The sequence below is a fragment of the Xenopus laevis genome, chromosome 3L, assembly GCF_017654675.1.
Source record: "Xenopus laevis strain J_2021 chromosome 3L, Xenopus_laevis_v10.1, whole genome shotgun sequence".
In the NCBI taxonomy this organism is placed as follows: domain Eukaryota; kingdom Metazoa; phylum Chordata; class Amphibia; order Anura; family Pipidae; genus Xenopus; species Xenopus laevis.
The window spans coordinates 82062025-82084767 of NC_054375.1; the positions used below are offsets into that span (position 1 = coordinate 82062025).

The window sequence follows — 22743 nt, forward strand, 5'->3', positions numbered from 1 at the left end:
ACAGTGTGGCATTTAGAGAGCATGCCCAGTTCAATCTGAAAGTAGTATACAGACAGTACACAGCTCTTATAGGGGGACTTGAGGCCAACAGTTTGTTTGCTGTCATAGTAGGGGTCAATTACCTGGGGAGAATAGGAATCTAGGCTGGGTAAACAACATTAAACACATAGACTAAAAGTTATAATTTACAATACAATTTGGTGCAACATTTAGGAAAAGGCAGTTAACCTTTAAATTAATGTTTAACATGTTATAGAATTGTTAGTTCTAAGCAACTTTTCAATTGGTTTTCATTATTTTTGGTTTTTTAAATGATTTGCCTTCTTCTTTTCCACTTTACACACTGCATACTACATTGTAAGTAACCTCTTAGGATAGTTTGTTTAAAGGGATGGTTCTCCTTTGAGTTAACTTTTTAATATATAACAAAATGGCTACTTCTAAGAAACTTTTCAATTGGCCTTCTTTTTTTTTCTTTTTTTTCTTTTTTAAATTATTTGCCTATTTCTGCTGACTCTTTCCAGCTTTCAACTGGGGGTCACTAACCCCATCTAAAAAACAATTGTTCTATAAGGCTACACATTTATTGTTATTGCTACTTTTTTTTACTCATCTTTCTATTCAGGCCCTCTCCTTTTCATATTCCTGTCTCTTATTCAAATCAATGCATGATTGTTAGGGTAGTTTGGACCCTAATAACCAGATTGCTGAATTGCAAACTAGAGAGCTGCTGAATAAAAAAAGCTAATTCACTCAAAAAAACACAAATAATACAAAATTAAAACTAATGGCAAATTGTCTCAGAATATGATTCTCTACATCATACTAAAAGTTCATTTAAAGGCGAACAACCCCTTTAATCAATGACATAATAGTTTCGATGTTTCCCTCCAGGTTAGAAAATACATTTTAACACATTACTATGTTCTTTATTCACTTTCCAATTTACTGTTCTTGTAAACAACTTTAAAGAGCAGATTAAAGAACTTAAAGAAACTGTCCATTGAGAAGCTCTCTGTATAATGAACATCTCTTTATTTCAAATTTTGGCAGAGGTTGTGTAAGGTGTTTATATAGAGTTACTTATCTCTATTAATTAGCCTTTCTGTTACATACTAAAAGTTAACTTAAAGGATAACCACCCCTTTAAACAAACTATCCTAAGAGGTTACTTACAATGTACCACGCAGTGTGCAAAGTGCAAAACACAGCTTACTCTGTGGAGCAATGCTTCTTAAGTGAACATTAAGGGGTGCTGGGTTATTGAAAATGACTCCTGTAGTTTAGCATTAACTACTATAACAGTATTAAAAATGTTTTGTGAAATAGATTTATTAAGCACCCACTGAAGTATGGTGGCTTTTTCTCAGTTTATGAATGATGAATTGTTGCTGCCCTTTTCAGCCTACAAAATAGTTAAATACATGTGCAATAGGTAGGTATTAAAGGAGAAGGTCAGGTATCTTTACTTGGGGGTTCCAAAGGTTATGTACCCCAAAGTCATTATCTTTACTTACCTGACACTCAGGGCCAGTGCACCTATCAGGAAAAAACTGCACCAGGGTTATTCCACTAAGCACCATGGAGCGATAATCTTTCTTGAAATTTCCCGGGGCAGATGCATGTGCAGTAGAACAAAATAGCCGTCTTTTTCACGAAAGTTCGGCTTTTTATCGCTCTACTGCGCTTGTGCAGCCATGAAAAGAAGAAGGAACAGGAAGATGTTCGATCTGTGGTGCTCGCAGGAATAACCCAGAGGTGAGTGCAGTTTTTTCCTGATAGGAACACTGGCCTGGGGTTTCAGGCAAAATACAACCACTTGGGGTGCCTAACATTTGGCAACCCCAAGTGTAACATGCCTTTCCTTCTCCGTTAAAGAATTGAAATGCAAATAGGTTCAGTAGTATTACCACATGTGTGCCTCTCAAACCGCTATAGCAGTTCATCTGTATGCGCATTCTTAATACAGTTATGCATCTTCAAAGTAAGCTCTCTATTCGGGAGATTGCAGTTGCCATTTTCAAACTGCTGACGTCACTTCCCCCGGGGGCCCCTGGATATTGCATGCATGCACAAAGCATTTTTTTCCCTTTACCCCCATCATGTCATCAATGTCCTACTCTACACACTGACATGCATATAGCAGCATGGGAATTGCTACATCGTAACCTGTAGCTCTATAACTTAAAGGAAAACTATACCAAACAATGTAGGTCTCTATAAAAAGATATTTCATAAAACTACTCATACTGTATGTAAAACCGTGCTTCATGTAAATAAACAATTTTCATAATAATATACTTTTCTAGTAGTATGTGCCATTGGGTAATCATAAAAAGAAAATTGCCATTTCAAAAAATAAGGCCTGCCCCCTGGGATCATATGATTCACTGTACACACAAACATACCAAACAAATCATACATGTTAGGTCACGTGAGCCAATTAACAGACAGAGTTCAGTCTTTTGCTTCCACACTTCTTCCTGTTACATTTAAAGCTGCAGTATTTCTGGTCAGGTGATCTCTAAGGCAGCACACAGACCATCACGAAATGGTGGTTCAAGGCAAGACATGTAAAAGTGCAAGATTTACTTAAATATATATATTCCAGTTTAGTAAGATTCTTTAATATGTCACTTAATATGATATAAACTATCTGTTGCTCAAGTATTAAATTTGGGGGTATAGTTTCCCTTTAAGGGAGAGGGGCTGTGCAGGACTGTGTATAGCGCTGTACTAAAAATAATAGGGGAGCCATCTGATTGGACAATTTGATTACATGGGCAGGGCTAACAGGTTCAAAAATTTCGGCACGTTCAACTGATTATGCAAATAAAGCAAGGACAAAAACAGTTTAGGAACAGCTCTGCAGTGCAGTGCACATGCGATTGCCCGGGGAAATCTCTGTAAAGGTGGCCATAGACGTAACAATTACGATCTTTCTTGGAAAAGAACTTTCGTTTTCGTTTCGTTTCAACACACACGTGTAGAGCTGAATCATCCGATATACAGGTAGATATACGGGAAGAAACAAAAGAATTCTACCTGTATCTGACGATTCAGCACTAACAATGGGCGATGTTTGGGTCCCTTCAAAGGCACCCGATCAAAATTTTCCGCCCAGCCCGATCGACGAGCCGACCGATATCCAAGTCTTCTGCCGATATCGGTCGGCTCTTTTTCCACCATACACGCAACGAATATCGGACGAAAATTAGTTTTGTACGATATTATCTGTGTGTCTATGGCCACCTTAAGGGAAGCAGTGCTGGATTATAACAGGTACTAAGTTGCATGACTTCAATTTGCCATTTCATAGGAAAACTAAGCAATAGGACCCTGAGCTGGGGGAATATGTTATAGACTATATTATACCTGAGATTTGTACAGAATGTTGTTTGGAGCGTTTAAAAAATGCATATAAACATCCTCAGATTTACAGTTCAACTTATTATAGCGCTTTGTTTGATATTTATTTTTAATAGCACATGCAATGGTGGCACATGGACTTGTTCTAAAGGAAGCTGTCCTGGAATATGCAAGGTGGAAGAAGGAGTATATGTTACAACATATGATGGCATAACATACTCTATGCATGGGAACTGTGTCTACATTATCTCCATGGTATGTTTAAAGCCTGTATTATCATTTTTTGGTTTTTTTTCCCATATCCAGGAATTAATATATGAAACAAATTATACTCCTTAAAAACAAATATGTCCAGCCCAAGCCTAAGGACAGTTTTTGGTTTATTTTTTTATAATTCTAAAGTGACTGTGGCTCTCTGACACAAAACTCACCCATCAAATTATTTATAAACTTTAACATTAAACACCCACTTCTTAACTGATTTACCAAGACATTTATATACTGTTTGAGTGACATTATAAAGATTTGTATCTTGAACAGTGGGTGGTCACAGAAAAGGAATTTCCTTCTTTGACTGATTGCATCATTTTTTATCAGTGCAATATCATGTGTCCCCATTTCACACAGAACTTTTTAGTTCAACAAACTGTTCATTCCTGCCCTCCTAATGTCTAAAGTACCCTGGGAATGGCAAGCTATTTTAGAAATATGGAATATAGTATGTGTCTTAAAAAAAGATTATTTTTAAAAAGATCCTTTTAAAGTTTTCCACATTTTGTTGTTTGTGTTACATCTTAGAATTCAAATGTATTAAACAGGGGTTTTATGTCCCTGATCTGCAAAAAATAGTGCATCATTTCAAAGTGTGAAAATCAACACATCAAAACTATTTACAAAGAAAAAAAAAAGAAAAAAAAGCCTTGCTTGCATAAGTATTCACAGCACTTGCTGTGAAATAAGCTCTAGTGTAAGGACTGTCCTAACAAATTATATCATTAGTTAAATTAGCATATGTGCTATTAAACCATCACATCATTTCAAAATTAAAAACACATCTCTTTCTGAATGGCCCCAGCAGAATTGACTTAGTATAGTTAATACTCATGCAACCAACAAATGTTTGCTTGCTTGTCATTTTTGCCTGTCCCTAGGGCAAAAGTGGCTAATTTTGTTATCATGACTATATAGCTAGTTACCTTGGATTTGAATAAGCAGGATGCAAATCTGTCTCTGGCCTGCACTACCCATTTCCTATAAATAGTCCTGCAGGAAGGGTCTCATTGTACATCATAGCCATGTTATTTAAACATTTGTGGTTTAAAGGAGAAGTTCACCTTAAAATTACATTTTAGCAGGCGTACTGTAGAAAAACTGAGTCTGCAAAAAGGTGCAATAGATAGGCATATAGATAGATAGTATAACTGCAAATTCAGAATACCACTAATTACATTACATTAAATATATGTTTATCTTTAAGTACATTTTAATAGCTATACAGTATATCTTTAGACATCGTTAAACGTTCCATAGTACCTCACTCATGCTAAGGGTTAAACTAGAACTGCAGTCATTGCAAACACCTGTTTGGAACTTCCTATCTCATCTGCTTAGTTGCTGTATGGAACTTTCCTATGGAAATTCACCTTAAAGTGACCAACACAATGGATTTCACATGATTTGAGTACGTTATTTGCTTATTTAAGTTTGGTGCATTAATTTGAATGTCTATTTTCCCCATTTTGTTAATGCACTCCCGCAGCCACCACGATTGCTCCTTTTTTTGGAGCTCCCTGTTTTGTTTAACGGGTAAGGCATTTTTCCGTAGCAGTATGCACAAAATGTCTGTGCAGTAACAGAGTAAACAATTTATAGCCAAAGAGAGGCTATGTGAAAAAAGAACCACACCCACATTGATGACATCATCAATGACAACACACCGTGGAGTTAAAAACACTTACTGGTTAGAACAATGGGCCCTTAATGCTGCTACCCTTATAAAGGCCAACTCACACAACATGGGGGCCCCTAATTCGGGGTCTTTAAAAGGCCAACGGAAACTGGCAACAAAATGCCTGGCACTAGTAGGCATCAGACTGGGGCAATACACCCGCACTATTCCCCTCCCCTAGGGGGTGGTAAAAGACCCGTGACCTGAAGTTAATAACTGTATCCATAACCATTGTCATGGCAGTATGAACCCTCGGTGCCTGCATTTTAGGCCTACCGTGTAAAGGGGTGAATGCCAGTGTAGCCCCAATGGACCACCACACAATATAGGTTAGGTCAAGTAGGTCATAGAGCGAACTGTGTTTGCCGTCCGTCCCTGCCCACATACATGTGTACTATATATATAATTTTTTGTTTGTTTTACAGCACACCAGTTGGTTAGTTTATGCTAAGTTAAGTCAGTCGCAGGATGCTCAGTCATCAACCATTATCAACAGTGTTTCTCTGGTTCTTAATTTGGTAAGTACATTTTAAAACTAATCTTTCATATTTACAACTTTTAAAAAATAAGCCTAACAATGCAGTTTTGTTACCTTTACTTTTATTTCTTGGATGGGATGTATCATATGCTTTTCTTGTGAAAAAAACATTTTTAAATATAACAGCACTGTAGAGATACTGTATGCACACATAATAATTGTATAATATTGTTTTTCAGGGAAATCAGGAAAGCACATATACATTTAACAGGGATGGAAGTATTATTAATGAAAAAATGACAAATCAAAATGTCTTTCAATCAGGTATCAAGAAAAGTCATTTTTTTTAAATAAATGTATTAAATGTAAATGTAGCTTTTCATTTTTATTAACTGAAATGTACTTCCTTTCAGATCAGTTAAGCATTTCCAGGTCTGGAACATTCATAATAGTGTTAACACATTTACATGTAAATTTGCTGATACAGACTGGAACAACAATGCAATTTTATATCTCTGTTCCAAGCACTGGATATGAAGATACAGAAGGTACAACATTTTGTTTATATTTAAACATATAAATATATTATGAAATAATTACTCTTGAATATTTGAAAGTTCTTTAATTAATATTGACACCAATAACAAAATCAATGTTTTATACTTTTGTTAAGCACCATAAATAGAAGCCTCTTGGCTTTCCAAAGTAGCGAGCATGATGAGACCCATCTTTGCTCTGGCCTAGCTCTTCTCTCCTGGGGCTGGAAAAGAGGTGTAGGTTCACTATTGTAGAAGGTGCAATTGATCTTGCCTAAAAAAAGCAGCATTTCCAGTTCAAAAGTCAGAAATTAAGAAAGAATAGACTTAAGTGCCCACCCAGTAAGCTGAACCTAAAGCAAACAGGTGGTGTGCATGCTCATATGAGCTTAACTGAAAAAAGGAGGAACAAAGACCTAACACTACAGGCAGGAAGTGTGAAAGCAACAACAGATAAAAGAGACTCGGCAAGGTATCCAAATACAGTGTTGTACTGGGATGCCAGGGGCAGACAAGCAATCTATCGACCAGGGTTCCACTCTCCAAACTATTTTTCCTGATGTTCTCATTCAACCACTTTATTCTCTTAGGTGTTTTTCTTTTTACATACAATACTACATTCTAACATATTATTTCCATACAGAAATAAGGTATGACCACCACATTGACCAAATTGTTAGAAGCAGGAAGGCCCACTGAAATCTGGGTGTTTCCTTGGTGTCCTTGTAGGCCAGTCCTACACTGTCCAAATATGCACATTGCATATTTGTTTTGTATTTGGCTGAAGGAAGCATAATAAGTACTTTTTTACTTGTTTTTAATCTCAGTACGTAAAGTGGAAAAAAAATTATCTATTTAGTTTTCTTATCTGCTTTTTCCATTATGCAATGGGCAGAGGGTGCATTTATTGGCCTTTTATGGAAATTACTATTTCAAGGGTTACTAGCTGCAGATTTTTACCACCCATTCTAAAGTGCATCCTAAGGCAAGGTTTTAAAAAAACAACAACACTATTTTCACAAAAAACCCTATTTAACGCAACAAAAACCCAGCCCTCTCCCTGTTAAGCAAGTCTATGTTCAAGCAGAGAAGTTTTAATATGTGTATATGTCGTTTAATATACCATTATAACTACATACACCATATATTATTATCTCCTTTAAGGACCTTGTGGGAGTTTTAATCATAAAGCAGATGATGATTTTATGTCAAATCAAAAAATGCCAGAGTCTTCGCCAGAAACATTTGTTGGGTTTTGGAAGATGTCATCTTGTTCTGATCCAGTTAAACCTACTTGTATTGACCTGGAAAAAGGTAACAACTAGAGGCCTACTCTGCTGTGTACTTATACATACAAGCTATGCATTTAAGTCTTATTTCTGTTTATTTTCTAATTAGTTATACTTCTTTCTGTATTATTTTCATATTAATTCTGTAGGCAAAGTCCCTTAAGGACAGATTTATAAATATGTAAGGTTGCGATCCAAACTTTTTGAAAACACTGCAAAATCAAATTCTAGTTTCTGAGACTTTTTGATATTTAGCAAGCACTAAAGTTTTAAAACTTGAATGTAGATGTTAATGTTTAGGTGTAAAACTGACCCTAGAAGCCAGATTTATCAACATTCAAATTTGAGCATTTACCACAATGTCTTTTATGGCAAAAATCTCAAATTCGAGTTTCCATACCTCAAATTTTCTATATTAATTAAGTGCAAAAAGCTCAAATGAAGGAAAATAATGCAAATACAAATTCCAGTGGGATTTGTATTTTCAACCTAAATTTAAATTTGAGGTTTTCACATAAAAGGGGTTGTTAGCATTTAAATTAACTTTTAGTTGATGATGTATAGAGTGATATTTTGAGACAAGTGGTTCTCATTTCCTAGTAGGGTTTTTTGAGTTGTGTAGCTTTTTATTCAGCAGCTCTCCAGTTTCCAATTTCAGCAGCCTGCTTGCAATCGTCCAAATTACCTTAGCAACCATGCATTGATTTGAATAAGAGACAGGTATAGGAATAGAAGATGGCCTGAATAGAAAGATGAATAATAGAAAGTCACAATAATAATGCATTTGCAGCCTTATAATTGTTGTTTAGATGGGGTCAGTGACCCCAGTTAAAGAAGAAAGCAAATAATTCAAAAACTATGAAGAAGAAAACATTAAAACCACGTTGTTTTGCCTGTTTTAAACTACAGTATTCAAGTTTCAAGTTTTTTTTTAATAGTCACATATTCAAGGATAGCCCATCAAGATTGTGAAAGAATGTTGCCAATTAGACAATTCCAAAGTAGAGTCTATTATCCTTAAGCTAACCTTGTCTGACAAACATTTGGATAGAGATCGTACATTTTAATGCACTTCATTTCATATGACCATCTGCATGTCTATGGCCATGTTTAGTTAGGGAACAACCATTAAATGCTAATAAGGTTTTATGACTCAAGGCATTGTGAGTCCCTTGTATAGCTAGAAGAATATCTACAAGATGAATTCCTCTGTAATCTTTTAATGCAGTGTTAACTCAGAGGACCTACATTTGAATAGGGAATCACATTCTCAAATGAAAAGGTTAAAAACCAATAGGTACAATAGGTACCTATCATTATGTTCAGGAAGATCATGGTGACCTATATTTGGGTACCAACCCACAGGTTACAAGGGTCTTTGGGCTAACGGTCTGTATGTGGTGGATAGGAAGTCTAGAGATGAGGAATTGCCTGCATTTATGGAGAAGTACCAGGTGTGAAATGGTTTGCCCAAACAAATTATTCAGTTGCAGCAACCTGCTGCTTTTGATATTTTATCATGGAATTCATTTAGGAATGCCTATCTGGAGGCCGTTGTGCTTGATGTGGCCCTCCAAAAGGTTTTTATAGCCACCAGTCTTCTATAAACCTGCAGAAAAGACAATATGCAACTATAGTAAAAGTTAACCTGCCACTGAAAAATGAAAAGATACTGTATATTTAAAATATGTGTATGTTCACATTAAAATTGACTTTCACTATGAAAGCAGTTGGTCTTTACTCTATGTTTTTTAAATTATCAGTGAACCCTTTCAATTGTGGAATGTAAAATGTAATCTATTTAACATAAAGACACACTGAAATATGAAAAAGAATTCCTATGTTGCTAATACTATATTTTACCAGCATGGCTAGTAATAGTAATACTTGAAGATACAGATAACAGAGAGGAATCTGGTATTCCCTTAAAAGGAGAGGACATTAAGGGGGTTATTAATCAAAGGTTGAGTTGTAATTCACCGAAAAACTTTGAGTTTTTGAGGGTATTTTTTAGTCAAAAATCAACTTTTTGGGTGAAATAAAACTCAAATTTTTCAAGATTTATTATACCCTGAACAAGGAAATAGCTTGAATCTGAAAATACACCATGTAAAACCTGTCAATGTCATGTAGAAGTCAACCGCAGAGATCCCCATTTAAAGATGTTTGTAGCCCTCATGATGTTAGAGTTTTTTTCGGTGGGTTTCAATTCAAGTTTTTTCTTAAATCTTAGAAACCATTCAAGTTGTGAGTTCATTTGAGGTCTGAAAAAGCTCACAATGCTCTAAAACTCTACCTTTGATAAATAAACCCCTAAGAGTTTTATACACTCATATTTTTAATGTGGCCTTATTAAAAAGTTATTTGTAAATTCATTGCAATTCCATAATTTTCCTGCCAGCAGTGACGAACCAAAGTACTATTTCTATTAAATAACCGTCAATTGGGACTGTGCAGGACAATCAACTTGTTGCAGCAAAGCATAGTATGCAGGGAAAAAAAATCTTGGCTTGAGGGAAACTGATTGCTACACTATTTTAGCAAGACATGTAGTCAGGACCAGCAGTGAAGAGAATAGCTTGGAATAGTTTGGGGTAACATTTCCCATACCTGTACATTAAAATCACTGGAAACTTGTAAATACTGTATAGTATTTTGAAATATTACTTATTTATAAGTATTATAATGTAAATACTACATTTCAATTAGACTGCTGATGCCAGAAAGAGAAAGCAAATTACATTTTAAACTACCAAAAAATATGGAACAAATTAAAATATTTAGAACATATTTAAATTGTACAAAAACTTAATTATAAAATTAGGAAACAACATTTTAGAGAATTTAGTAAAATTATAAATGGTGATTTTCTTAATTTTGTTAATTTTTGAACAGAATTGTTTGCAAATCAGCAATGTTCACAACTGAAGGATCCAAATGGGGCCTTTGCTAAATGCCACTCTACTGTGTTATATAGATCCTTCTATGAGGTAAGTTTTATAGACAATGACAAAAGAAGAAAACAAATTCAACTTTAAGGTATTGTTTCAGTTCTAATTATTATTATTAAAAGGGAACTATCGTGAATGTGAAAATGTAAGATATACAGTAAATATAAATATAAGCCTTAGCTCATGGATGTTTCTGCACTAACCAGATTAAACACTATTATTCCCCTCTCAGCAATTCTGCTTTACATAGTCTATTATTTTGAAACAGGGGTGCAATATTAACTGTCATGTCAGAGAGTTTTTCCTATAATTCCAGTTTAATTGCATTCACTAGGGAGAGTTGCACATGACATCAGTAAAGGGCAGATTTATTAAGGGTTGAATTGAAAATTTGAATTTTCACATTTTTATGGGCAAAACTGTCAAATTCGACTAGGGAATTATCCAAACTCGATTCAGGTTTTTTTTTAAAATTTAAATTTGATTTTTGAGATTTATCAAATTTGATTATTCGCCACCTAAAACCTGCTGAATTCCTGTATAAGTCAAAGGGAGAGGTCCAGTGACCAATTTGAAGATGTTTGCAGCCTTCCTGAATTTTGAATTTCTTTCGAGAAAAAACTCGAATCGTATTTGGACGAATTTGATTCGAGTTTTCGGGTCAATAAAATAAAACAGATTTTTCCATATTTGATTTTTTTTGATAAATAATCAAATATTCGAATTTCTAGTTAAATCAATTTAATATGCCTCTTAGTGTTTGTATTGCCTCAGGACACTCAAATCACAGAAATAAGCATATGGTAAAAGCTGGTTATATTTTTTGATTACAGCTATGGATTATGATGGTACTTTTATCACTAGCCCCAACAAAAAAAGAAATATGAACATTTATGACTTGGCATATAAAATACTTAAGAACAATAATTATGTACTAAATAAATATTATTTTACATTTTTTCTGTTACAGAGATGTGTGCACTTAACCTGTATAAGTCAAGACATGACTGTTAGCATGTGCACAGAATTAAGGAATTATGCCATGGCCTGTGCTGAACAAGGAATCTATATACATGAATGGGGAAATGAACTATGCAGTAAGTTCAAAGTGTCAGCGGATGAGCACTATACTGAATTTTGTGAACATGACATTTTTCTTAATGGATATAGCATTATTCGGTAGAGAATTACATGCTCTTTTTTGATAATTAATTGTAGATGGTTCATTTACAATGCTTTGGGTTTAAAAATTTTTACAAAGGTACTTGCAGCTATGCATGTTCCTTGCTACTTGCACTTAGCTCCAATATACTGTTGTTTTCTGCCTTGATGCTTTGTAATGAAGGTGCAAGGTACAGGGCACTTCCTTAGAGTGTTAAGCCCAAACAAGCAATTGTTAATGATGTCTATATACATGAATGATGATACTGAGTCCAGACAACTAGGGGCACATTTATCAAGGGTCGAATTAATAAACCCTCAAATTCGACCCTCGAATTTAAATCCTTCAAATTCGAATATTGAATTTGAAGTATTTAGCGCAAATGCTACGATCTAAGTAAATATCGAGCGATTCCAACGATTTTAAGCGATCGATCAAAGGATTTTTATTCGATCAAAAAAATGTTAGAAAAGTTCTGGGGAAGGTCCCCAGACATAAAGAGGTTTAGTAATGTATACAGGTGGATTATGCTTTTAAACAATATACATGTATGAAATCTGAACCTTTCGTAAAAACTAAAAAAACTTTTAAAGATTGTTTCAAAAATGAATATTATTATTAATAGTAATATGTAATATTAAAGGACATGTCAACTCAAACATTTTTTTGCCTAATTAAAACACAATTCCAAGCAAATTTGCAATATACATTTATTACATTTTTTTCATGGATTTTAAGTTATTTGTACTTGAATTGCCATTGAAAGCAGTGCTTGTCTGATCTAATATTAATGTTGATTTTTTTTTTAACCAGAGGAAGAATGTAAAAACAACCAAGTCCTTGATTACCATTATGTATCTTGCTATCAAACATGCTTTTCAATATCCAATGGTGACTCAAGTTGCGTGCCTGGCGGAATTAAGGCATTACTATGTGGATGCTCAGAAGGACAATATCCAAATGCTGATGGAGTCTGTGTGCCCAAAGGAGATTGTGACTGTCACCTTAACTATGACACATTAAAGGCTAATGAGACCATTGTAATTGATGAAAGAGAATGGTAAGTTTGTATGTATGGTAAATTAGTGAGTTAAAAAACAAGTTTACATGCAAGAATCAAGCTGGTTAAAACATCCCTGCTCACTTTTAGTGAAGTTTTATAGAAATGCTGTTATATCAGAATCACATTCCTTTTCCTAAATGATTTCCTGCACCAGTACCAGCATTTGCCACAGGCATTTTATTTATTTAAATGAAAATAAACGATGGGTGGGTATTTGTTTATAATTCATTGTATTTTAGGCAATTATAACATATAACCGACAAAAAAAGAGCTATAGGAGGAAAAATGAGGGATTATAGAGCCAACATGGGATCAACAATCACTTGATCTTTAGGGAGTGTGGGCTGAGCAACTGTACTGCCCTGTTTAAACCGGTTACTTAAAGGGATGTTATACACCTAAAAACACCTTTTCTAAAAATTATCACCATAAGTAGGACTTGTGCTTAGAATGCATTCTGCCTATTCCTTAAATTAAAAAAGAATCTTATTTTACTGTTTTTTTGCCTTTATAAAGAACTCATTCAAAACTTTCAGCCCCCTGCCTTTATAGATGGTGTAATTTGCTTAAAGCTTAATATCTATATTTAAAATTCTTAAGCCTAGGAGCAGGTCATTATTAGGGGTTTATCAGTGGACTGGTATTTAAGCTTTTCTTTGGGATCGGGAAGTTATGGGAACTCTACAGTGAAACTTTACAAAAGTTTCATTTTTTTTTTAGTGCCAGAGATAATGAAAACAATAGAAAAAAATTGAGTTTTCAAGGGTAATTTTCAGTCAAAACACACATTTTCGGGTAAAAGAAACTTGAATTTTTCATTTTTTGAAAAAAGAAACTCAAGCTGGAAATAGCTGGAATCTGAAAATACACCAGCTAAAACCTGTCGAGCACATAGAAGTTAATGGCAGAGGTCCCTTGAACCATTTGAAGATGTTTGTAGTCTTCATGATGTTCGTGGGTTTCGCTCAAAAACTTGATGAATTCGTTCGATTTGAGTCTTTTTCAGTGAAAACTCGATAAAGGTTTTCACCCCAAATTCAAGTTTTTTCCATTCAAATTTTTCATAAATCAGAAAACATTCAAATTGTAAGTTCATTTGAGGTACAAAAAAACTCACAAACTCAACCTTTGATAAATAACCCCCTAAATCTATAAAGGGACAACCCCCAGTGATCATAATTATCTGACAACGCGGGCCAGTGTACCTGTTAGCAGAAACTGCCTCAGTGCTAAGTATTTCTGTAGAAGCTGGTCTGTTTCTCTTCTGTCTCATTTTTTCAGGCCTGGGCAGGTGCATGAGTAGAAGTTTTTCATGTGTTTAAGTTCAAGTTTAAGTGTTCAAGTTTAGCTTTTGCTGTGCATGCAGGGCCGGCCAGACCGGCTGGGAGTCCCAGGCAACCTGGCTGGCAGCGTTGCCCCCTCCACTAAGCGCACGTATATAAGCTCACGCATGCGCACTGATAGCCACATTACAGCACATGCGCGCAGACATCTATGTAATGGCGCATGTGCTCTGACAGCTGTGTAAAGGTGCATGTGCACTGACAGCCGCATGATGGCGAATGCGCACTTACAGTCGCGTCATGGTGTGGGCAATCACACAGAGGACAGGACTCCAGACTAGACTGGGGTAGGCAGCAGTTAAAGGTACGTGCCAGGCGTCCCCCAAGCCTTGCACCCAAGGCATGTGCCTACTCTGTCTACCCATAGTTCCCTAGTTCCGGCCCTGTGTGTGCATGCACTGTCCCAGACCAGAATGAAAGGAAGATAGAAGAAGATGGCAATGAGGATCTTATAGAAAAATACTCTAGGTCAGTGCAATTTTTAGAAAACCAGAGCATCTGCTGGGGGTATCAGGTAAGATATTATGATCACTGGGTGCCTAACACTTTGACACTCCATACTGATTTAAACTTTAGTTCTCCTTTCAAACATAAGTATGTTCAGCCAAACCTTGGTAAAAGGAAATTTGAAGCAACTAACATTTTAACATTTTACTATAGAATTCCACTATGCATTTCTCCATAATTTAATTATGACCTTGCAGCAGCCTATGGCTTTTACAGAACTCTGCCCATGCTGGCCTTCACATTAGAGTATTATTGCTAATACTGTTATATAAACATCACCCTTGTAATCCTAGACACATTACCATAAGTAAAGATAATGTGATTTCTTCATTTAAAGGTTTTGTAACATGCCCCATCCCACTGACCGCTGGTCTGCAAACTCAATTATATATAGAAATATATCACTACAATTTTGCATGTCGCTTACTAGAAATCAAATTTCTCTCTCGCTATTAGTGAATGAGTAAATAACACAGGGACACCACCTAGGGGCAGATTTACTAAGGGTCGAATATCGAGGGTTAATTAACCCTCGATATTCGACTAGGAACTAAAATCGTTCGACTTCGAATATCGAAGTCGAACGATTTAGCGCTAATCCTACGATCGAACGATCGAAGGATTATTCGTTCGAAGGATTTTAATCCAACGATCAAACGAATATCCTTCGATCAAAAAAACACAGGCAAGCCTATGGGGACCTTCCCCATAGGCTAACATTGAGTTCGGTAGCTTTTAGCTGCCGAACTAGGGGGTCGAAGTTTTTTTTAAAGAGACAGTACTTCGACTATCGAATGGTCAAATAGTCGAACGATTTTTAGTTCGAATCGTTCGATTCGAAGTCGAAGTCGTAGTCGAAGGTCGAACTAGCCCATTCGATGGTCGAAGTAGCCCAAAAAACACTTCGAAATTCGAAGTTTTTTTAATTCGAATCCTTCACTCGAGCTTTGTAAATGTGCCCCCTAATAGTGTCTAAAATACAATTACTAGACTACTGTTACTGAGACGTATGTAACACGTTTTTGGACCATACAGGCCAATGGGATTAATCACCAGCTAGTAAACTAGAGCATGGCTTACAGTACACTTGGGCCTTCGCAAATTGGAAGAAGTGAAGGTGTGGTGTAGTGCAACTACAACTCCCAGGCTACTGTGTTTTAACCAATAAAGAAATGGGCACCAGGAGGTTCTTGTGGTCAAATAGAACAACCTTTTATTTGTCAGAGACAAATGATCCACAGGTTTTGTACTACAAGCCACAGAGGCCCCAGCAGATATTCATGACATAGCTACAACATGTTCCTCAGAAACAGCACAGTGGAACTCCCTGAGGCGATAGCATAGCACCTGGATAGATACACCCTCAGCATCTCAGCACTGTGACCTGAAACTCACATGTTGGATCAGGGAACTCACTACAGGCCAGTCTTGCCTGAGGGGAGAGCTACCTCCTTGCTATCTCTCCTAGTTGGAACCAAGCTGCTCTTGCTATTTAACCTACCTAACTTACCCTCCTAGAGAATACTATGACAGGTTGTATCCTATCTCTAGCTGGCCTCATTCACGGGGTCCCTGCTACCCCACTTATCTCTCTCTAGAGGTACTGGTCCCTCTAGGGCAACGTGGCTTTACTAGGCCTTGGTGTACCCAGGCTGCCTGGAAACATCCAGCTGGATCAGCAACCAGAAGCCAAAGAGTAAGATGGTCACAATGCTTCCCGGCCAATTACTGAGATATGCAAATTACAACTAGCTACATGGGCATGTGTCCAGCAACTAGGGAGATCCAGAAGTGTATGGATTTAATGCCACAGGGGCACATTAACTGTATGGGTCCCTTCACGTACATTACATTCATGACATAGCTGTAATATAAATCGTTATATGCTGTAGAATACAGACTGCTTACAGAGATAATTTAAATTAATTCTAAATTGTCTTATTATTCTAAAAACATATGTTAGTGTTTTTTTTTCTAGTAGGATAAATTTGCACATTGGATGCATATGGTATTGGAGAGACATTTATTAACATCTTGCTATGTTTAGTTGTACTCAAGGTTATTGTGTGTGGTCAGCACCAAACACATTTGGATTTTTTTAACCTATGTAGGTATAACGTTTACAGGTATGGGATTTATTATTTGAATGCTTGTAAAAAATGCTGAATAATGGGTTTATTATTGATCATCTACTAAAAATACATTTAAACATTAAATTATTCAAATGGTATTATAGAGAAATATATATAGAGAGAGAGATAGTATACTTTAAATATACAGTATACAATTTAATAAAACTACGACTTACCAAAATATACTGTAGTACTTCATTTACAATTAAGATCATTTTTGTCAATATCATTTCATGTTTAATTTATATTAGCAAATTAACTGTTATTTAATCCTATTTTAGCGCATGCATTGATGGTCGTGTACAATGTACCACAAAGGGGGAAAATGCATCAGGTATATGCACTATTTTTCCAGATGTACTCTATGCTGTTTAACAAAAGCAAAATACTGTTGCAATTTATGAAAATTTTGCTAATTTTGCTGTATTAGATTTTTTTCCACAATCACTTTTATTTAACATTTTTATAACATATTCCAAAATAGAAATGAATAAAGTAACCAAAATCATGGGACAGGTATGAAAAAAACAAGAGCGAGACAAGAGCAGCTTAGGGCATGCATATAATAAAACAGCAGGCAAGTGTGTTTTCCTGAATTTTTAACTGGGTTGTTATAAGGAGTGGTGCCACCCAGATTATTTCTACTGCTGCAGCCAAAATCTAGGAAGCCAGACTATTCTGTTTCTGGGGAACTTTTTTGGAAGGAAGTGATGCTAATTCTCGGTCCTCAGTGATTTCAGTGTTGTATTAGAAAATTTAAGGTAGAAATGGCTGCTCAAACTGGTTTATTCACATCAAGTATTAATTCAACAGAGAGTACACACATATTTAGGCTACGGCCAGACGGGCCTGAAATGAGCCTGCAGAATCCTCTTCTTATCCTCTTCAGTATTTGCGTTTGGAAGCCTTTTGTCAGCTCCAGTGCAAACACATTCAGCTGATTTTGCTTCTTTAGCCAAAATCCGCCGACTTTGTTCACGCCAGAGCCGACACAAAGATAGAAAGAGATTCTCCTAGGGCTGAAATTGGCCTGTCTGGCCCTAGCCTTAAGTTAACAGCAGGAATTTTTAAATGATTTTATAAATTGATTTATAAATTGATAAATGATACTGAATAACAAGCTGAATAAATAGTTACTGCCCAAAAGTGTGTTTAGAAAATCCACATTCCATACCAGCAAAGGGGATTAAATTAAAGGCACTTCCCATTACAGGCCTACAGAGACAAAGCAGTAAACATATACTCTTAAAACATTACATTGTGTGTGTTGTTGGGGTTGTTTGATGTTGGCGATTGAAATTTTATAAGATAAGTAAAAGCACTGAAAATCTCTTTGCAGAAATATGCACTGGAGGAGCACAGTTTGTTGACTGCAACTTTCCAAATTCCCGTAAAAGAACTGAATTAGGATGCAATTCCAGACATTTGAAATTACCACAGGTAATTCATCCATATTTTTCTTCTATGAGTTAAAAATCATATCATAATTATTAACAATTGAAAGCTTAAAGGTATATATATATATATATATATATATATATATATATATATATATATAAATATATATATATATTAGCCCAAAGGGTGCACACCAAATTCAGCAATATAACCTTGGTGCTAGTATGAAAAAAAAAAAAACAGGACCAAGGACAGCACAGGGCTGGGCCAAGCCAACTGGGCACCCTAGGCAACCCGGTCAGCTAGCCTCACCCCCCCCACATGCGTCATAAAATCAGGAGGGGGAAATGAAAAGGGGGAAACATAAGGGGGGAAGGAGTAGAGGGGAGTGACAGGGGTGGGCGAGAGCTGCGAGTGTGAATCCGAACTAGGGGTAGGCAAGAGAATCTTGAACAGGAACTTGCCAGCCCCCACCCCCACATCATTGCGCCATAGGCAGATGCCTCTTCTGCCTACTCCTAGTTCCAGCCCTGCTCATAAAATTTAAAGGATTGCCAAACAGAAAATCTAAATGCACAAAAAAATACTCAATGTTTCCCCCCACATCTATTTAAACCCTCTAGTGGAGTTTTGATGCTAAAACTACCGATAAGTGAGTAAGGCTCTTTGGAAAGGAAAGGCAGAGCAACCTGTGGTCAGACACTTTATATCCATGGGTCAATCCCTGCCTACTTTTAAATGTATGGCAACTGACTTTCAACCACCCCTAGCTAGACGGGGTAATAGGGAGTTGGCATTATTACAGAGAGGAACACGTTGGATTATCAAACTTAATACGATTGCACCTCATGGACTTAAAGAAATATTACCATTGAATTGCTTTGTTTAAATTATTACTTACAAATGTTTTCATTTCTCATTTACTTTAACCTATATAAGTATTTTCTTCCCATATTTCCCTTTGGGGTTTCGGTTTACTATGGTCTATCCCACAGTGGTTTGCAATACCCTGATACTTGGTCCTCCTGCAAGTGGGTTTCAGCTAAAGTGAAATGCCTTTGGGCCCATTGGGTAATTGTTGGCCTATCGAGTATAGCTGGTCAACATGGCCTCTTGAGTGAAGCTAGTGGTGGATGATGGACAAAGTTTTGTGGTCCCTGGGAGCATGGAGGGGGACCTAACTGAACTCCCATACCCTTAACTGTGCAGTATCTGTTACGTTGGAGTACAATAATGGGCATTGCCCTATTCTGCATGCCAGTCTTTCAGTGACCTATACAGTAAGCACCAGGCCAGATTGGAGACAGGCTTGCTTCTATGTCCAAACATTGCCTAGCAACAAAAATTACTACAATAATAATAACCATATTACCTAACATTATCATAATTATGTTTTGCATGCTTTTCTTTATCTAGATTACTGTAAAGTTTTGCACCATAACATCAGTACAGCATTATATTTCACAGCCATTTGTAAGAGCTTTCAATTAAGAATCTTTAGTGTATAACAGCTGCCCTTTTAGGAAATGTTTGTTCTTTGTTCATGTACATTGCTATGCAGCACAGGGAACATTATAGGCTGCCCTCTATAGCAGGACATATAGTATCCTATGCATTAGGGATGATGCAGAGCTGTTGTTTGTAAGAGTAATCAGCTTTGTTCTGACTGGCAGTGTTGCTTCGCAGAATGAATATTTTATCTTTGTGAAACTGAATTTTCATTTTGTTAATAGACTGAATCCTGTGCTATAAAATCTTGCTTTCTGTCACAAGAATTTTTTTTGTCATTAAAATCTAACTTGGCATGCACTAGTTTGTTACACCACTATATATTCTGTCTACTTTTTTTATACATAATTCATTCTGTACATGATTTATATGTTATATATGTTATATGTTACATATGTGAGACAGATTGCTTGAGGGATTCTGTCATCATTTTTATGATGTAGTTTTTATTTCTAAATTACACTGCAAATAATTCACTCTAACATAAAAAATTTAATTCCTGAACCAGCAAGTGTATTTTTTTTAGCTGTAATATTGGTGTGTAGGCAGCTATCTTAGGTAATTTTACCTGGTCATGTGCTTTCAGAAAGAGCCAGCACTTTAGTATGTTACTGCTTTCCGGCAGACTACTGTTTCTCCTACACAATCTACCTGAATGTGTCGCAGTGGGACCTGGCTGTGCTGTTCTTTTATCTAGAAAAAATAAGAAAAAAATATACATATATTCCAATTTGAAACAATATATATGTTGTCTTGTAGAACAGCGCCTAAAGCAAACGGAGAGAGCAAAAAAACAGGGGCATAATATAGTGTAGTATTTTCAATCAATTAGAACACCCTGTGATGAAAAAGTGTGAGAAAATTTTTTTTTAAAAAAAAAAGTGAAAAAAAAAATTTTTTTTAAAAAAGTGAAAAAATAAGAGATAAAAATAAGAAAAAATAGATAAAAAGTAAAAATAAAGAGTGGTCCAGGTAAATAGGTAAAAATCAGAAAGGGATTGAATTGAGTGTTTTCCCTTTAAAAAGATCTTCCTTTTCCACAATGTGTAGAAGCCTTTTAAATCCTTCACCGAAGTTTAGTAAAATTGCCTACTTACAAGACAGTGGCAGTTTTATCGCATGTAGTTTAGGTTTCTTGTGTTCTTCCCTCCTATCAGTCACCATTGGGCTCCCAAGTAAAAATATAGAGGGTACATAGTGCAATGACGTTTTATTAAAAAGAATTTAAAAACAATAAAAAGATTTACACTCACATTTGTTTGTAAGATTTTGTCACATATAAGCAAGTCCTTTTTTGGAGATATCACCAGTTGTAAAGCGAAGGAGGATATGTGCCGGCGTCTCTCTCCCTCGTGGTGTCTGCTCCGTGTCTTGCTGTGACGTCACTTCCGCCTGACGCGTTTCACCGACCAATCGGCTTCCTCAGAGGCATGAAGTGCTTCTACATGGGCGCCCTTACTTTGAAAAGAATTTGAACTTAATGTATATTGAGTTATTTAATAGTTTGATTGATATTATTAATTAAAAGAAGTATTCCAGTCTGTTATATATATACAGTATAAAAAAGCCTGCACTGATTCAATGCTATTATTATGTATGTACATGTTATTCCAGATGTAAAATCTGCATATAATGTTTATGGCCGTTATAAGATCCTTTTAAAATGTCCCTGAGTGAGAAATCCATAGCAGTAAAAGACGCTGGACTTGCAAATACACTTGCGGTTGCTGTGGCAACCAGAAACCAGGAAACCGGAAGTGCGATACCGATGGAACGCATGTGGAACGCAAGGGGGACGCGCACCACAGAAAAGACACGGGACCCATGGGCAACACACCAGGAAGCAATCTAGGATAATGAGGGACGATGCGCCTCTTAAGGGCGCCCATGTAGAAGCACTTCATGCCTCTGAGGAAGCCGATTGGTCGGTGAAACGCGTCAGGCGGAAGTGACGTCACAGCAAGACACGGAGCAGACACCACGAGGGAGAGAGACGCCGGCACATATCCTCCTTCGCTTTACAACTGGTGATATCTCCAAAAAAGGACTTGCTTATATGTGACAAAATCTTACAAACAAATGTGAGTGTAAATCTTTTTATTGTTTTTAAATTCTTTTTAATAAAACGTCATTGCACTATGTACCCTCTATATTTTTACTTGGGAGCCCAATGGTGACTGATAGGAGGGAAGAACACAAGAAACCAAAACTACATGCGATAAAACTGCCACTGTCTTGTAAGTAGGCAATTTTACTAAACTTCGGTGAAGGATTTAAAAGGCACTACATTTCTTTGCTTCTACACATTGTGGAAAAGGAAGATCTTTTTAAAGGGAAAACACTCAATTCAATCCCTTTCTGATTTTTACCTATTTACCTGGACCACTCTTTATTTTTACTTTTTATCTATTTTTTCTTATTTTTATCTCTTATTTTTTCACTTTTTTAAAAAAAAATTTTTTTTCACTTTTTTTAAAAAAAAAATTTTCTCACACTTTTTCATCACAGGGTGTTCTAATTGATTGAAAATACTACACTATATTATGCCCCTGTTTTTTTGCTCTCTCCGTTTGCTTTAGGCGCTGTTCTACAAGACAACATATATATTGTTTCAAATTGGAATATATGTATATTTTTTTCTTATTTTTTCTGGAACTTTTTTCACGCAGTTGAGAGACTGAAAGGGAACGGCAGGAGGGGGTTACTCTAAGGGATTAACTTTTTTCTTTTTTATTGTATATTGTTCTTTTATCTACCAGGCAGCTGCTGGGGGGGGAAGGGAGGGGGGAGATATCACTCCAACTTGCAGTACAGCAGTATAGCGTAACTGAAATTTATCAGAGCACAAGTCACATGACTGGGGCAGCTGGGAAACTGACAATATGTCTAACCCCATGTCAGATTTCAAAATTAAATATAAAAAAAACTGCTTGCTTCTTTAAGAAAGGGATATCAGAGCAGAATTCTGCTGGAGCAGCACTATTAACTGATTTATTTCGAAAAAAATGTTTTCCCATGACAGTATCCCTTTACAGAATGGATTTTGTAATATAATGAT

General features: G+C 36.1%; 1 protein-coding gene across 50 annotated transcripts in view; it reads left to right on the forward strand.

Annotated features, from left to right (window-relative positions):
• Positions 1 to 22743, forward strand: part of csmd1-a (CUB and Sushi multiple domains 1/integumentary mucin B.1) — a 263577-nt gene that overhangs the window by 75250 nt on the left and 165584 nt on the right. For all 50 annotated transcript variants that reach the window (XM_041586464.1, XM_041586465.1, XM_041586482.1 and 47 more), the window contains exons 43-52: positions 3486 to 3624; positions 5743 to 5835; positions 6035 to 6119; positions 6209 to 6343; positions 7496 to 7645; positions 10516 to 10610; positions 11542 to 11668; positions 12547 to 12793; positions 17060 to 17112; positions 18118 to 18218. In XM_041586464.1, the coding sequence (XP_041442398.1) occupies positions 3486 to 3624; positions 5743 to 5835; positions 6035 to 6119; positions 6209 to 6343; positions 7496 to 7645; positions 10516 to 10610; positions 11542 to 11668; positions 12547 to 12793; positions 17060 to 17112; positions 18118 to 18218 (1225 nt within the window). The remainder of the gene's footprint in view (positions 1 to 3485; positions 3625 to 5742; positions 5836 to 6034; positions 6120 to 6208; positions 6344 to 7495; positions 7646 to 10515; positions 10611 to 11541; positions 11669 to 12546; positions 12794 to 17059; positions 17113 to 18117; positions 18219 to 22743) is intronic.